Source organism: Chiloscyllium punctatum, chromosome 49 (genome assembly GCF_047496795.1).
Source record: "Chiloscyllium punctatum isolate Juve2018m chromosome 49, sChiPun1.3, whole genome shotgun sequence".
Lineage (NCBI taxonomy): Eukaryota > Metazoa > Chordata > Chondrichthyes > Orectolobiformes > Hemiscylliidae > Chiloscyllium > Chiloscyllium punctatum.
Genome location: NC_092787.1, coordinates 31,943,923 through 31,961,175, shown reverse-complemented (window position 1 = coordinate 31,961,175; position 17,253 = coordinate 31,943,923). Strand labels below are relative to the sequence as shown.

The window sequence follows — 17,253 nt, the reverse complement described above, 5'->3', positions numbered from 1 at the left end:
TCTTTACCTCTCCATAGATGCTGCCAGACCTGCTGAGTTTCTCTATCACTTAGTTTTTATTTATATTTATGGCTTCTAGTTTATGTTCCCCAATGAAAACATTTTTTTCTATTTCTATCCCATCAAATATTTCCATTTCTTTCACACGCAATAAGTCCTTCCTTCCTATCATTCATCCTCCCTGGTTTGTAGCAGCATTCAAATGACATCAAGTGCTGTGAGCAGACTAATTTAATGCACTTTTCTATTCTTCAATGATGGAGATAATCAGAGTTACAAATCGCTGTAGTTGATGATAGGAATGGTTTAATATATTAACAGCTTTATTTGGTCAATTTTTTCTGGATTCCATACAGTAGGTCCATTTGACGTCTCTTGTCTTTTGCTCGGAGAATGGTCATTTTAAAAAGTTTACAGTAGAGATTAATTGCCGAAGGAGAGTCATCATTTCCCGGGATGGGATAAGTGATGAGACTGGGATTACAGTTACTGTCTACTATCCCCACTGTTGGAATATTCATCTTGGCAGCATCTCGCACCGCAACATGCTGCTCAAAGATATTGTTCAATGTACTCAGAAAGATGATGAGATCAGGCAGGCGAACACCAGTTCCATACTGGACATGTGAGTTGGTCAGCAAGCCACCCTGCCAGTATCTGGTGTGTGCATATTCCCCACACTCCTTTGCAGTTTGCTCTATCAGGTGAGCAAACTGACGCATGCGACTCACAAACAGGATAATCCCTTTTCGATAGGCACAATGGGCCGTAAAGTTCAGAGCTTGCTGAAGGTGAAGAATCGACTGATCCAAATCAATGATGTCCTGATCCAAACGACAACCAAAGAGATATGGCTCCATCAGCCTAATGGAAGTGAAAGAATTCCCATAAATGATAATTAACATTCACACCATTATCCGCATTCTTTTTACTTTACTGAGAAATTTCTCTCAAGCAGTTGTGACTGGAAACTGTTGAATTACAGATAGTGAAACTTTGTTATTAGACCTAACCAAACAAACAAAAAAGGTGGTGCCGGAGGCCAGAAATTACATAATAGCAGTCATGATTTGAGGTACCAGTATTAGACTGGGGTGTACAAAGTTAAACATTACACAACACCAGGTTATAGTGCAACAGATTCATTTGGAAGCACTAGCTTTCGGAGCGCTGCTAATGAACCACCTGATGATGGGGCAGCGCTTTGAAAGCTAGTGCTTCCAAATAACCTGTTGGACTATAACCTGGTGTTGTGTGATTTTTAACATACTAATAGAGTATTTTCAGTGTAGTAGGCAGCAATTGTGTCTATGCCAGCTCCCTGCAAGGCCAACTCATCAAGTTCCATTGTTCTATCTTCTCCTCTTACACCAGAAATATTTTTCTCATCAGACAATGTTACATACCTATTCAAAAGAGAACGTCTGGATAAACCCAGCAATTACAGGACATTCAGTTTAATCTTAGCGATGGGAAAGCTTTTAGTAATGAGACTTTGAGTCAAAATTCACAGCTACTTGTACAAATCTGGATTAATTAAGGATTGATTAACAATTACGCACAAATTTGTTTTTAATAAGTTGTATTAAACTTGGTTGAGGTTTTTACTGGGATATCAGACAGGATTGATGAGGGTAATGCAATCAGTGTGGTATATAGGGACTCACAAAAAGCATTTGGCAAAGACCCCCATAACACAGTCATCAGCAAAGCTGAAGCCCCTGGAATCACAGAAATCAGAATAGTGGTGAATTATTATTTTTCAGATTGGAGGAGTGTATGGGGTTCCTCCAGTTCTATATTCATGATCTAGAGTTAGGTGTGCATGGCACCCTGTAAATGAGACAAAGCTTGGAACTATGAGGAGGACTGGCTGAACAGGTAGGCATGTGACAGATGAAATTTAACTGAAACAAGTGTGAACTGATACATTTTGATAACAACAACGGAAATGCAAAAACAGATAGAATTCTAAAGGCAATGCACAAGCCGAGATACCTGGGATTTTCTGTGAAAATGGTAAATGAGGAATCCTGAGCTTTATAAAGAGAGGCACAGTATAAAAAAGCAAGGAGGTGATGGTGAACATTTACAAAATATTGGTTGGAAAACAACTGCAGTACTGTTTCAGTCCAGGCACCACACACCATAAAGAACATGAAGACACTCGAGAGGGTGCAGAAAATATTTACAAAAATACTTCCAGAAATTGGATAGATATCTGAAAAGAGAAGATTGACAGGACTATGGGGTAAAAGGCAGGGTTGTGGGACAGATGGATTTACTGTTGTGAACAAGTCAGCATGAACACCTTGTGGAATTCACTCCTTCAATGGAATAGCCATTCTATGAGACCAAAGTAATGTAATTATACTCTTCCTTTAACCTCCAATCCTCATCTACAGAACCACCTGGTTGAGTAGTTTCAAAAGAACTTCACTGTCAGTACCAGCACGTTAATCACCTACCTGTTCCGACAACCTCTTTTGTGACCAAAGTGCACCCTGGCATCGAAGAGGTCTTTGAGAGAGAAGAGTTCACTGACGTGAAAGAAGTCTGGGTGTTTCAGGGGGTCAGTCAATAGCAAGTCATTTTCTAGAATAATTACATAAGTCAATGGTTAATATTCATAACAAAGCACAGGATCAGAATTAATAATGAGCCGTCAGTACTCAGCTATCCACTTTTTATCATATTTCTGCACATTCACAGATGAAATGATCATTCATTCCTCTTATTGTAGCTGGTTGCATTGATATGGCAGCTTTGACTGAAAGTAGACTGACAGGTTGGGATACCTTACCTCTACTGAAACGCAATGATACTTTTCACCATCTGCTGACCTAGACAGTCGTTCTCACAATTTGACTCTTATCACCAAATCTCACCCTGCTCCGACCTATTTATCCATACGTTTTAATTAGCCTGTTCAGATGTGATATGACAAAACTCTGAAGCAGACAGGTACACTACCACTGCACTACAATTACTTCATTCATATATAACCTCACCTCACAGCTTCTGTACTGAGAGATTCCTAATTCCTAAATGTTTTTTAAAGAGCCCGTACAGGCTTGATGGGCTGAATCTAGGATTCAATCTCCATGTCAATGATAGGTTAGGCCTTTATTGCTAACCCACTTCCATCCCTGGGGAAGCAAAATATGTTCCACCATTTCACTTACAACACCACTTTCAGTTCTGTCGCTACATTTCCTAGAACTCCATGTCTGAAACCCTTCAATGAACATTCCACTCATCCTTTTCCAAAACAGGATGACATTTGTGATTTTAATAACAGCTATGTGATTGTGCCGAAGTTAACTTTCCCTTCTCAATGTGTCAGTAGCCTTTGTTATTATCCATTACATCATCGTCCTCCAACACCTGTCCACAGTCATCTAACTGAACACAACCATGCAATCTATGGCTAGGGAATCACTTGCAATAGCTCCTTTTCCTGCTCTCGTACCATGATCACTTGTGTCCCCTGCTGCTTGTCTCTCTCCTCTTTTCCCCAACTCCATTCCATCCCCCCACTGCTGTCTCAGGTTAATGCAGACTGCTCAAAACTACTGGTGCCATATTTGATGTTAAGTTGAGTTATGGAGTCCTGAACTTGTCTGTTAGCAAGACTATTTTGTTCTGTCTTCATTCCATTACCTTCAGCTCACATGCTGTAAGATCAGAAGACATAAGAACAGAATTAGGCCATTCAGCTATCGGTCTGCTCCATCATTTGATCATGGCTAATATGTATTTCACTGCCATTCCCTTGCCTTCCTGTCATAACCTTTGACCCCCTTATTAACCAAGAACCTATCCTCTGTCTTAAATACACTCAATGACTTGGTCTCCACAATCCTATGTAGCAATGAGTTCCACATATTAACCACCCTCTGGCTGAAGAAATTCCTCCTCATCTCTATTCACTCTGAGCCTATGCCCTAGTCTCTCCTCCTAGAGGAAACATCTTTTTCACATTCTTTCTATCCAAGCCTCTCAGTGTAAGTTTCAATCAGATCCTCTTCATTCTCAACTCCATCAAATACAGACTCAGTTCTCAACTGCTCCTCATATGACAGGCCTTTCATCCCCAATGTCATTCTTGTAAAGCTCCTTTGAATCCCCTCAAAGGTCAGCACATCCTTTCTTAGATACAAGGCCCAAACCTCCTCACAATATTACAAATGTGGTCTGACTAGACCTTAAACAGCCTCAGCAGTATATTTCTGCTCTTGTATTCTAGCCCTCTTGAGATGAATGCTAACATTGTATTTGCCTTCCTAGCTGCCAACTGAATGTGCCCGTTACCCTTGAGAATCCTGAACTAGGATTCCCAAGTCCCCATGTGCTTCAGATTTTCGAAGCCGTTCCCCATTTAGAAAAGCCTCTGTTCTTCCTACCAAAGTATATAATTTCATACATTCCTACACTATTCCTTTGTCACTTCTTTGCCCACTTCCCTAGCCTGACCAGGTCCTCCTGCAGCCTCCCTGCTTCCTCAGCACTACCTGCCCTTCCACCTTTGTGTCATCTGCAAACTTAGCAACAATGCCCTCAATTCCTTTGTTCAGATCATTAATATGTAACATAAATAGTTGTGGTCCCAAAATAGTCCCCTGTGGAACTCCACTAATCACCGGCTACCATCCTGAAAAGGACCCCTTTAGCCCCACTCTCTGCCTTCTGCTGGTCAGCCAATCGTCTATCCATGCAAACACCTTCTCCATAACACCAAGGGCTCTTATCTCATCTTATTTGGCAACCTCTTGTGCGATACCTTGTCAAAGGCCTCTTGGAAAACCAAATAGATCATGTCCACTGGCTCTCCTTTGTCTAACTTGCTCATTATCTCCTCAAAGAACTCTAACAGATTTGTCATGCATGATCTCCATCTGACAAAGCCATGCTGACTCAGCTGTATTTTACCAGGACTTCCAAATACTCTACAATTTCATCTTTAATACCGGACTCTGAAATCTTACCAACAACCAAGGTGAAGCTAACCAGCAGATAACTTTATGTTCTGCCTCCATCACTTCTTAGAGACAAAAGAAAACTGCAGATGCTGGAATCCAAAGTAGACAGGCAGGAGGCTGGAAAACACAGCAAGCCAGGCAGCATCAGGAGGTGCAGAAGTCAACATTTCAGGTGTAACCCTTCTTTAGGACTGGGGGAGGTGGGGGCAGGGTGAAGTGGGGATTGGGTCTTAAACAGGGGTGTTACATTGGCCATTATCTGGTCCTGTGGGACCCTCTGTGACTGCAGTCATTCCTGAAAGATCACCAATAATGCCTCTACAGCCTCCTTAGCTATCTCTTTCTATGCGGTGTAATACATCCGTTCTGGGTGATTTATCTTCATTTAGACATTTGAATTTCCCCAACACCACCTCCTTAATGATGGCCACTACATTCATCTCTGCCCCTGACTGTCTCAAAGGTCTGGTATGCTGTTGGTGTCTTCCATAGTGAAAACTGATGCCAAGTATCTGTTCAATTCCTCTGCCATTTCTTTGCTCCCATTAGTACTTATCCAGTCTTATTTTCCAGTGGTCCAATAAACACTCTTTCCTCTCTCTCAAAAACAAATTCTTGCATTACACCTTATGACAAAGCAATGCTCAGAAAACTAGCGTTTTCAAATAAACCTGTTGGAGTTCAACCTGGTATCATGTGATTTTTGACCATGTCCAACCTAGACCAACACTGGCATCACCACATCTTGCGATCTTGTTTCATATTACTGGCTAGTTTACTCATATTTCATCTTCTTCCCCCTTAAAGGCCTCTGGCTTTCCACTAACCTTGAGTGCTGCTGCTGAAACAGTTAAGCATGCCTTTGGAACCAGCAGACCTGTCACTTTCAATGAATTTCTGGCAAGTCTGCTTTCTTGTCCTCTCAAAAATTTGAGATCATCCATACCTTGAGGCCCTATAGCCAAGCTGGTATTTGTTTTTGTAACCCTCTTCCCTAAGTTCACTGATTTGTATTAGCCACAACTACTCAAAGATCTCTGTGCTTCTATTTCTGACTCTTTTGTGCCACCATTCGCAACTGTGGTCTCAGTGCAGAAGACCATAAAGCTCTGGAGTTCCTCATTTGGCCCTCAGTTCCTTAAAGCCACTCCTTGAAACACAACCTTTGAAAAAGCTGATGGTCACTTGAATGAACCGCCTTATACAGAGGGTCCCTGACTTAGGAATGTACAACTTGTGTAGTGATTGCAATGAGGTCAGCCAGGTGGACCTTGTAGAATATGGTCCAATCAGGGAGCCCTGGCTCACATACAAGAACAACAGGAGTAAGGGCAGTGCTTGTCACTAGCCACTCGGGTGTTTTTCCTATCTTCCTGGTGGTGGAAATTGAATAAAGATTTGTGCACTTTGTGTCTTTCACTGTGTCTCACATCTACACACACACACACCATGGGTGCTGTGGAAAAATATAAGCACTACCGCACTTAGGCAGTAGTGTGGGGGTTAAAAAAAAATATATATAAACTGGAGACAAAAAAAAATAAACTGGAGTGTTGGCCCGGGTGTCCTTGGAGAAGGAGCACGCGGTGTCCACCAACACCCTGGAGTTGTGACTGGCCACTCGAGTGTTTCCTTCCAAAAGAAAAAAAAAGAAAAAAAAATATAAACAGGGGATTCACATTAAAACACAATATTGTGCACATACATTGCAAACAGTTAATAAAATGAAATTAGAGTTCATTCCAGTGAGAAACACAACTTAAAACAGCATATGCTTCTTTATCACTTGTGAAGTAGAATTATTGACATTTTTTTTTAAGAAAAAAAAATAAACTGGAGTGTTCCAAAAAAAAGAACAACAGGAGTAAGGGCAGTGCTTGTCACTAGCCACTCGGGTGTTTTTTCTATCTTCCTGGTGGTGGAAATTGAATAAAGATTCGTGCACTTTGTGTCCTTCACAGTGTTTTACACCTGCGCACACACACACCATGGGTGCTGGGGAAAAAATAAGCACTACTGCACTTAGGCGGTAGTGTGGGGGTGTAAAGAAAAAGGAAAAAAAAAAGAACAACAGGAGTTGAAAAAAAGAACAACAGGAGTTCCCTGCCCTCCCCTTCACTGTTTTGATCACACAGCATTGCCCTTTGATGTGAAGGGCGGGGCTTGTCACTGGCCACTCGGGTGTTTTTCATATCTTCCTGGCGGTGGAAATTGAATAAAGATTCATACACCTTGTGTCTCTCACTGTGTCTCACACCTGCACACACACAACGTGGGTGCTGGGGAAAAATAAGCACTACTGCAGTTAGGCGGGAGTGTGGGGGAAAAAGAAAGAAAAATAAAATTAAAAAAAAACAGGTGTCAGAGATTCTGTTCACTGAGAGCTGGCTCTTGAGGGAGCTGGACCAATATGTGTGTACAAGGACTCTCCTCCTGATTGTGTCAGAGGGGAGGGGACTAACTCTGGACCAGCTGCCCAGAAAAAACAAGAACAACAGGAGTAAACCAGCTTCTCTGTTTCTGGTTGCACTTCAGTCCCTGATCTTCAGGCACCCGGTGCGGAGGGGGAAGGGAAGGTCAGAGAACCTCCTCGTGGGTCTGCATCCGGGCCTGGCCAAACTGGCCATAAACAGATCCAGGCAGCGGGCCATGGGAGGGGGTCATTAGGGCCGACTGCCTGCTCCTGTTCCGCAGTTATGTTAGAGCCTGGGTATCTCTGGACAAGGAGCACGTGGTGTCCGCCAACACCATTGAGCTGTTCAGGGAGAGGTGGGCGCCACAGGGAGTGGAGTGTATTATTTACCCCTCCAACTCTATTTTGATTTAATCCCTGCCCTCCCCTTCACTGTTTGATCACACAGCATTGCCCTTTGATGTGAAGGGTACTGCTTGTCACAGGCCACTCGGGTGTTTCCTTTCTTCCTGATTTGTACATGTTGTGTCTTTCATCTACACAAACACACACACAACATGGATACTGGGGAAAGAAAAAGGAAAAAAACAGGAGTGTCAGAGGTTCTGTTCACTCTAAGAAATAATAAAAAACGAACAACAGGAGTAAACCACCTTCTGTTCCTGGCTGCACTTCAGTCCTATGGTCCTGATCTTCAGGCACCCGGTACAGAGTAGAGAGGGCAGGCCTGAGGACCCCCTCATGGTCTGCACCTGGGCCTGGCCAAACTGGCCATAAACAGGTCCAGGCAGCGGGCCGTGGAGGGTCATTAGGGCCAACTGCCTGCCCCTCTTCCACAGGTATGTCAGAGCCCGGGTGTCTGCAATAATTAAGCAGTTACCATAAGATACATGACACTTAAGAAATGTCTTATTTTAAAAAAAGGTTCCACTGTCCTGGCATTGAACTCCTTAGAAAAAAATTATGGATAGCCATAATCCTCTAAAGTCAACTGCACAAAAATGATGACACAAGAAGCACCTTCAGAACACCTCCACACATGAGAACAAAATGCAAAACTTGGCAAAGATTGGCTTCCTTTTCCCCAGCCTCATTTTATGGATTAAAATATGCTCAGTAAAATTATTGCATCTTAATGTAGTCCAATGTATTCATTCTGCCCTCATGGAGTTGGGGAAACTAGGGAAAAAATTGAAGTAATCCATGTAAAACCAGATCTTTATGAAAAATAATAATAAATAACTGTCTTTTTGACAGAATTCTTCAATTCATTTTAAACAAAATGCATATTATTTCAAATATATCAGTAATATTTGCTGTTGTTTAATGACATGCAAAATCACAAAGAAGTTGTCTGTCATGAGCATGGGCCTAGATTAAGGCCTGGAATTTCAATACCAAGGCAAGTGGCAAGCATCATTAACAAAAGGGGTGTTAGCTGCAGTCAGGTCAGGTCACTGGAAAGAGATTAGAGGCAATATTGGGGATTGTTGGATGCTGTGATGAGCTGTTCTGACAACCGACTAAACACGGACATCTACTACAAGCCCACCAACTCCCACACCTAGCTAGACTACACCTCTCCCACCCTACCTCCATCCTTTACGCCATCCTTTATTCCACATCCGCCAGATCTGCTCCCAAGATGACTAATTCCACTTCTGAAAATCTCAGGTGACCTCCTTCTTCTAAGATCGCAATTTTCCTTCCCACATGGCCGACGATGCCCTCCAGCGCCTCTCCTCCACCTACATCTTTGACACCCCCCCACCCTTACTTTCCACTCCACCAACCTCTGTATACATTGCATCATCTTCCGCCACCTACAAACGGACCCCACCACCAGAAATATATTTCATTTTATAAATTCCTACTTTGGAAATAGAACCGATCCGACTCAAGATTGAGGTACAGACATACTCTAACCTCACACCTTTAATGCATTGTCTGTAATGCAATGTCACTTTTGTTTTTATAAAACCTTAAATTATCTCGGGACAGTGACTTGAACAAAGTTCTGAGATTTACATATTAATCAATCAAATATATTGACTTCTCAACCCCATCAGAGTTCTGAACAGAACATTCCCTCTGCAACTCCCTAATCAGATCTACGCCCCCCACCAGCACACACCGCACTCCCGCCACCATAGGAAGTGCAAAACCTGCGCCCACACCTCCCCCCTCATCTCCGTCCAAGGCCCCAAAAGATCCTTCCATATCCGACAGAAATTTACCTCTACTTCCACCAATGTCATCTACTATATCCGTTGCATCCAATGTGGTCTCCTCTACATTTGGGAGATAGGATGCCAACTTGTGGATTGTTTCAGAGAACATCTCCGGGGCACTTGCACCAAACAACCCCACCGCCCTGTGACTGAACACTTCAACTACCCCTCCCACCCTGCCAAGGACATGCAGGTCATGGGCTTCCTCCATCGCCAAATCGTTACCACCCAACGCCTGGAAGAAGAACGCCTCATATTCCACCTTGGGATCCCGCAACCACATGGGATCAATGTGACTTTCACCAGCTTCCTCACTTCCCCTCCCGCCACATTATCCCAGTCCCACGCCTCCAACTCAGCACCACCTTTTTGACCTGTCCGTCACCTTTCCTATCTAAACGCTCCACCCTCCTTTCCAACCTATCACATTCTCAGCTATCTTCACCCCAACTCCACCCCCTCCCATTTATCTCTCAGACCCCTGGCCCACAAGCCTCATTCCTGATGAAGGCCTTATACCAAAACATTGATTCTCCTGCTCCTTAGATGCTGTCTGACCTGCTGTGCTTTTCTAGCACAACACTCTCAACTTTGATCTCCAGCATCTGCAGTCCTCATTTTCTCCAACATTTAGAGTCATCGAGGTGTACAGCATGGAAACAGACACTTCAGTCCAAGTCCTGCATGCCAACCAGATATCCCAACCTAATCTAGTCCCATTTGCCAGCACCCAGCTCATATCCCTCCACATCCTTCCAATCATATACCCATTCAGATGCCTTGTTAATGTTGTAATTGTACCAGCCTCCACCACTTCCTCTGGCAGCTCATTATATACACGCACCACCCTCTGCATGAAAGCGTTGCCCCTTAGATTCTGGACTCCCTGACCCCAGGGACAAGACAAGACTTTTCCTATCCATGCCGCTCATAATTTTGTAAACCTCTAGATGGTCACCCCTCAGCCTTCGATGCTCCAGGGAAAACAGCCCCAGCTTATTCAGCCTCTCCCTGTAGCTCAAACCCTCCAACCCTGGCAACATCCTTGTAAATCTTTTCTGAACCCTTTCAAGTTTCATAACATCCTTCTGATAGGAAGGAGACCAGAATTGCACACAATACTCCAACAGTGGCCTAACCAATGTCCTGTACAGCTGCAACATGACCTTCCAATTCCTGTACTCCATACTCTGACCAATAAAGGAAAGCTTACCAAACGCCTTCTTCACTATCCTATCTACCTGTGACTCCACTTTCAAGGAGCTATCCTGCACTCCAAGGTCTCTTTGTTCAGCAACACTCCCTAGGACCTTACTATTAAATGTAGAAGTCCTGCTAAGATTTGCTTTCCCAAAATGCAGCACCTTGCATTTATCGAAATAAAACTCCACCTGCCACTTCTCAGCCCATTGGCCCATCTGATCAAGATCCTGTTGTAATCTGAGGTAATCTTCTTCGCTATCCACTACACCTCCAATTCTGGTGTCATCTGCAAACTTATCAACTATACCTCCTATGTTTATATCCAAATCATTTATATCAATGATAAAAAGTAATGGACCCAGCACCAATCCTTGTGGCACTCCACTGGTCACAGGCCTCCAGTCTGAAAAGCAACCCTTCACCACCACCTTCTGTCTTCTACCTTTGAGCCACTTCTGTATCCAAATGACTAGTTCGCACTGTATTCCATGAGAGGTAACCTTGCTAACCAGTCTCTCAGGGGGGCACCTTGTCAAACACCTTACTCAAGTCCATATAGATCACATCTACTGCTCTGCCCTCATCAATCCTCTTTGTTACTTCTTCAAAAAATTAAATCAAGTGGGTGAGACATGATTCCCCACGCACAAAGCCACGCTGACTATTCCTAATCAGTCCTTGCCTTTCCAAATACGTGTAAATCCTGTCCCTCATGATTCCCTCCACCAACTTGACCACCATCGACGTCAGGCTCACTGGTCTATAATTCCCTGGCTTGTCCTTACCACCTTTCTTAAATAATGGCACCACATTAGCTAACCTCTCGTCTTCTGGCACCTCACCGGTGACTATTAATGATACAAATATCTCAGCAAAGGGGAGAAAGTGAGGACTGCAGATGCTGGAGATCAGAGCTGAAAATATGTTGCTGGAAAAACGCAGGTCAGGCAGCATCCAAGGAGCAGGAGAATCAAAGGGCCCAGCAACCACTTCTGTAGGTACCCACAGAATTCGAGGGTACACCTGATCAGGTCCAGGTCCTTTTTGCTCTCTTGGTTTCGCTCTTAAGTAAACTCCTACTGCCTTTATACTGTAAGGATTCACTCAATCTCTCCTGTCTATACCTGACATTTGCTTCCTTCTTTTTCTTAAGCAAATGCTCAATTTCTCAAGTCATCCAGCATTCCCTATACCTACCAGCCTTTCCTTTCACCCTAACAGAAATATATTGTCTCTGGACTCTTGTTATCTCATTTCTGAAGGCTTCCCATTTTCCAGCCATCCCCTTACCTACAAACATCTGCACCCAAGAACAAAGAGAACAAAGAAAATTTACAGCCCAGGAACAGGCCCTTCGGCCCTCCAAGCCTGACCCGATCCAAATCTACTGTCTAAACCTGTCGATCAATTCCTAAGCATCTCTATCCCGCTGCTCCCCACCGACTCATGCATCTGTCCAGACGCATCTTAAATGAATCTACCGTGCCTGCCTCTACCACCTCTGCTGGCAACACGTTCCAGATGCCCACCACCCTCTATGTGAAGTACTTACTGCATGTATCCCCCTTAAACTTCCGACCTCTCACGTTGAAAGCATGACCTCTCGTTATGGAATCCTTCACCCTGGTTAAAAGCTTTGTCTTTATCCACTCTATCTATACCCTTCTGAGTTTACGAAATCATATCAGGTCACCCCTTAATCTCCTTTTTTCTAATGAAAATAAACCTAACCTACTCAACCTCTCTTCATAGCAAGCACCTTCCATACCAGGCAACATCCTCGTAAACCTTCTCTGCACCCTCTCCAAAAGCTTCCACATCCTTTTGGCAATGTGGCGACCAGAATTGTACACAGTATTCTAAATGCAGCCGAACCAATGTCTTGTACAATTTTAACATGATTGGCCAGCTCCTCTACTCAACACCCCGTCCAATGAAGCAAGCATACTACATGCCTTCTTGACCACTCTATCCACCTGTGCAGCCACCTTCAGGGTACAATGGACCTGCACTCCCAGATCTCTCTGCTCATCAACTTTTCCCAAGGCTCTTCTGTTCATTGTATAATTCGCTCTAGAATTAGTCTTGCCTAAATGCATCACCTCACATTTGTCTGGATTGAAATCCATCTGCCACTTTTCCGCCCAACTCTTCAGTCTATCTATATCCACCTGTATACTTTGACAGTGTCTTATGCTTTCTGCTACTCCACCAATCTTCGTGGAATTTTGAAAGTTCTTGCCTAATACCGTCAAAATTAGCTTTCCTCCAATTTAGGATTGCAACTTTTAGATCTGGTCTATCCTTTTCCATCACTATTTTAAGATGAATAGAATTATGGTCGCTGGCCCCAAAGTGCTCCCCCACTGTCACCTGCCCTGCCTCATTTCCCAAGAGTAGGTCAAGTTTTGCACCTTCTCTAGTAGGTACATCCACATACTGAAACAGAAAATTTTCTTGTCCACTCTTAACAAATTCCTCTCCATCTAAACCCTTAACACTTTGGCAGTCCCAGTCAATGTTTGGAAAGTTAAAATCCCCTCCCATAACCACCCTATTATTCTTACAGATAGCTGAGATCTCCTTACAAGTTTGTTTCTCAATTTCCCTCTGACTATTGGGGGTCTATAATACAATCCCAATAAGGTGATCATCCCTTTCTTATTTCTCAGTTCCACCCAAATGACTTTCCTGGATGTATTTCCGGGAATATCCTCCCTCAGTACAGCTATAATGCTATCCCTTATCAAAAATGCCATTTCCCCATCTCTCTTGCCTCCCTTCCTATCCTTCCTGTAGCATTTGTATCCTGGAACATTAAACTGCCAGTCCTGCCCATCCCTGAGCCATGTTTCTGTAATTGCTATGATATCCCAGTCCCATGTTCCTAACCATGCCCTGAGTTCATCTGCCTTCCCTGTTAGGCCTCTTGCATAGAGATAAATGCAGTTTAATTTATCAGCCCTACCTTGTTATCTGCTTTGTTCCTGCCTGCCCTGACTGTTTGACTTGCTTCTTTTCTCAACTGTACCAGTCTCAGATTGAGCTCTTTCCTCACTATCTCCCTGGGTCTCACTCACCTCCAACCCTTTACTCATTCAAATCCTCCCGACCAGCTCAAGCAAACCTCCCTGCCAGTCTTTTCGTCCCCTTCCAATTCAGGTGCAATCCATCCTTCTTGTACAGGTCACCTCCACTCCAGAAGAGATTTCAATGATCCAAAAATGTGAATCCTTCTCCTATACAACAGCCCTTCAGCCATGCATTCATCTGCTCTATCCTCCTATTCCTATCCTCACTAGCTTGTAGCATCGGGAGTAATCCAGATATTACTACACTCGAGGGCATCCTTTTTAAATTCCTACCTAACTTTCTACATTTTCCCTTCAGAATCTCATCCTTTTCCTTTCCTATGTCATTAGTACTGATGTATACAATGGCCTCCTGCTGGTCCTTTTTCCCTTTGAGAACATTCTGCACCCTCTCAGAGACATCCTTGAACCTGGCACCAGGGAGACAACACACCATTCTGATTTTTCACTGCTGGCCACAAAAACATCTGTCTGTGCCCCTGACTTGACAGTCCCCTAACACAATTGATCAATTAGAACCCGACGTTCCCCTCATTACATTACAGCCTGTCTTGATACCAGAAACTTGGCCATTCGTGCTGCATTCCCCTGAAAGTCCATCACCCCCTACATTTTCCAAACCAGTTGTTTGAAATGGGGATAGCCACAGAAGACTCCTATACTACCCGCCTACCTCTCCTACCTTTCTTGGAGTTAACCCATCTACCTGACTGTATCTGCGGCTTTTCCCCTTTCCTATAATTGTCATCAAACACATCTCCTTGCTCTTGTAAATTATTGCCTCTAACTGTCTCTCCAATCCATCCATTCGATCTGATAAGATTTGCAACCAACGATATTTATTGCAGACATAAATCCTCAGTAACCCTTAAACTCTCCAAAACTCCAGCATCTGACAAGAGCATATCACTCTACTAAAGGCCATTTTGCTCCTTCCAATCTACAGACCCAGAAAATAGCACTATCTTATTGCTATACAAGATACCACTCCAGGCTAACTTAATACTTATGGGCTTACATTTTTAAGATTTAATCAAGAGACAGCTCCCAAGAAAAACATAAACAAGAAAGAAACCACTCTCCTTACTATTGTAGATTTACAGCAAGGCTATACTTAAAAGTATCTACTTATCTGTGTCTGTGCTGTGATCTCTCCCAAAACAGGTTCGCCAAGATCAGTTGTCAATTTTGCTGTTTGTTAAGTTTTCCTAGATACACTCCAACATTCTGCGATACATGAATTCAAAGGCCGTAACTACGCAGCTACACTGCTGTGTCAGTTAGCAATGTGGGTTTCTTTCTCTCTTACAGACCATTCTGCCTTTGTCTGTCTTTCTCCCTTCTAAAAGTGCTGTTGTTTTGACTTGTTTTACAAAGTACCAAAACAATTGCAACAGCATATAAAACAGTAATTACTGCTCCTGGAATCCAACATCTAAAAAAAAAGGAGCAGCCTGTTACAGACAGAAATTCTTTCCATCCTCCATCTTGGATTACATCTGGATGGGTATATAAATAGGAAGAGTTTAGAGGGATATGGGCCAAGTGCTGGCAAATGGGACTAGATTAGGTTGGGATATCTCCCTTCCCACCTATCTGCTCCACCCTCCCCTTTGACCTATCACCTTCTTCCCCCCTCCATTCACCTACTGTACTCTTTGCTACCTTCTCCCCACCTCTCCCATTTATCTCTCCACCCTGCCTCCATTCCTGATGAAGGGCTTTGGCCCGAAATGTTGATTCTCCTGCTCCTCGATGCTGCCTGACCTGCTGTGCTTTTCCAGCACCCACTCTAAACTAGACTCTGGTTTCCAGCATCTGCAATCCTCACTTTTGTCTCGGTTGGGATATGTGGTCAGCATGGACAAATTGGACAAAAGGGCCTGTTCCATGCTGTATATGTCTATGAATCTATGACTACTACACTACTGTTTGCAGATCGTGTGTCTAATTTATACTGTAATACTTAACATAATTTAAAAATACTGAGTTGATCATTAAGCTCTTTGGGATGACTTGTGGTCTGTAAGGATTTTACAGAAATGCAAATCTCTGAGAACTAGCCTTGAATATACAGTAATTAAATATAGCCCAGTAATCAGCTCCTCACTGACCTTGTTGGAGTAAAGCAGCAGCAGCAGGAGGCTGGGCCAGGCCGTGAAGCTGAGATCTCGGTTGGTATCTGGGAATGGGCACCGTCAGCCTCACACAGGCCAAGTGCGGCAGCACTTGAGGGGGAAGGAAAACAGAAAGATAAGATGTAAATGTCAGCCACCTCCAGCCCCTCATCCCCTTCACCTGCAGCTGCTCTCCATCACCGAGTGTGTGTCTGTCAGTGTCTGGGGGGGGGAGGTATCTGTTTACAAACCAGAGAACCAGCTGTACGGGGCGGTGGGGGGAAGGGGGTCACCGATCCCGGGGGTCGGGGGGTCACTTACCGATCCTCAACAGCTTCATGATCCGTCGCCTCTTCACGTTCAATAAACTTTATCAAAACTTCGAACCACGACAACAGCCGCCTGTCCTCACCAAGATGGCGCCGGAGAAGTCACAAACCGCCCTCATCACGATGGCGCCCGGGACGACACCTACCGCCCTCATCAAGATGGCGACGGGGAAGTCACAGTGCGCCCTCATCAGGATGGCGCCAGGGACGCCACCATCCGCCCTCATCAAGATGGCGCCATGGGTTCCCTCTATCCCCAAACCTGTCCTTCACTAAAAGGGGGTAGTGTCTGAAATAGGCGGGGCTTCTCGCACAGCGATCGCTCTATTTCTAAACCAGTCCAAACAAAGTTAAAAATCACACAACACCAGGTTATAGTACAACACGTTTAATTGGAAGCACACTGGTGTTGTGTGATTTTTAACTTTGTACACCTCAGTCCAACACTGGCATCTCTAAATCAGCCCAAATAAAGATATAAAGGAGCAAAAACAAACCTGTTGACCGCTATCTGCAGATCTTTATTTTGATGGAGGCTGAGTGCTGAGGGCGGCTCATTTACCTCTGCCCTCAGGAGGAGAACAGTTTGAGACAAAAAAAACTACAGATGCTGGAATCCAAAGTAGACAGGCAGGAGGCTGGGGGAACACAGTAAGGCAGGCAGGGTCAGGAGGGAGAGGGACACAGCAAGGCAGGCAGCATCAGGAGGCTGGAGGAACACAGCAAGGCAGGCGGGACCAGGAGGGAGAGTGACACAGCAAGACAGACAGGATCAGGAGGGAGAGGGACACAGCAAGGCAGGCAGTATCAGGAGGGAGAGGGACACAGCAAGGCAGGCAGCATCAGGAGGGAGAGGAACACAGCAAGGCAGGCGGGACCAGGAGGG

At 44.2% G+C, this 17,253-nt stretch overlaps 1 protein-coding gene across 1 annotated transcript; it reads right to left on the bottom strand.

Moving 5' to 3' along the window:
• Positions 1-284: 284 nt before the first annotated feature.
• mrps2 (mitochondrial ribosomal protein S2) lies at positions 285-16,469 on the bottom strand. Its single transcript, XM_072566140.1, has 4 exons — positions 16,360-16,469; positions 16,036-16,149; positions 2,469-2,595; positions 285-864 (listed from the first exon to the last, which is right to left on the bottom strand). Exons 1-4 carry the CDS (start codon positions 16,376-16,378, stop codon positions 324-326), a joined length of 801 nt encoding a protein of 266 aa, XP_072422241.1. The 5' UTR covers positions 16,379-16,469; the 3' UTR covers positions 285-323.
• Positions 16,470-17,253: the final 784 nt, after the last annotated feature.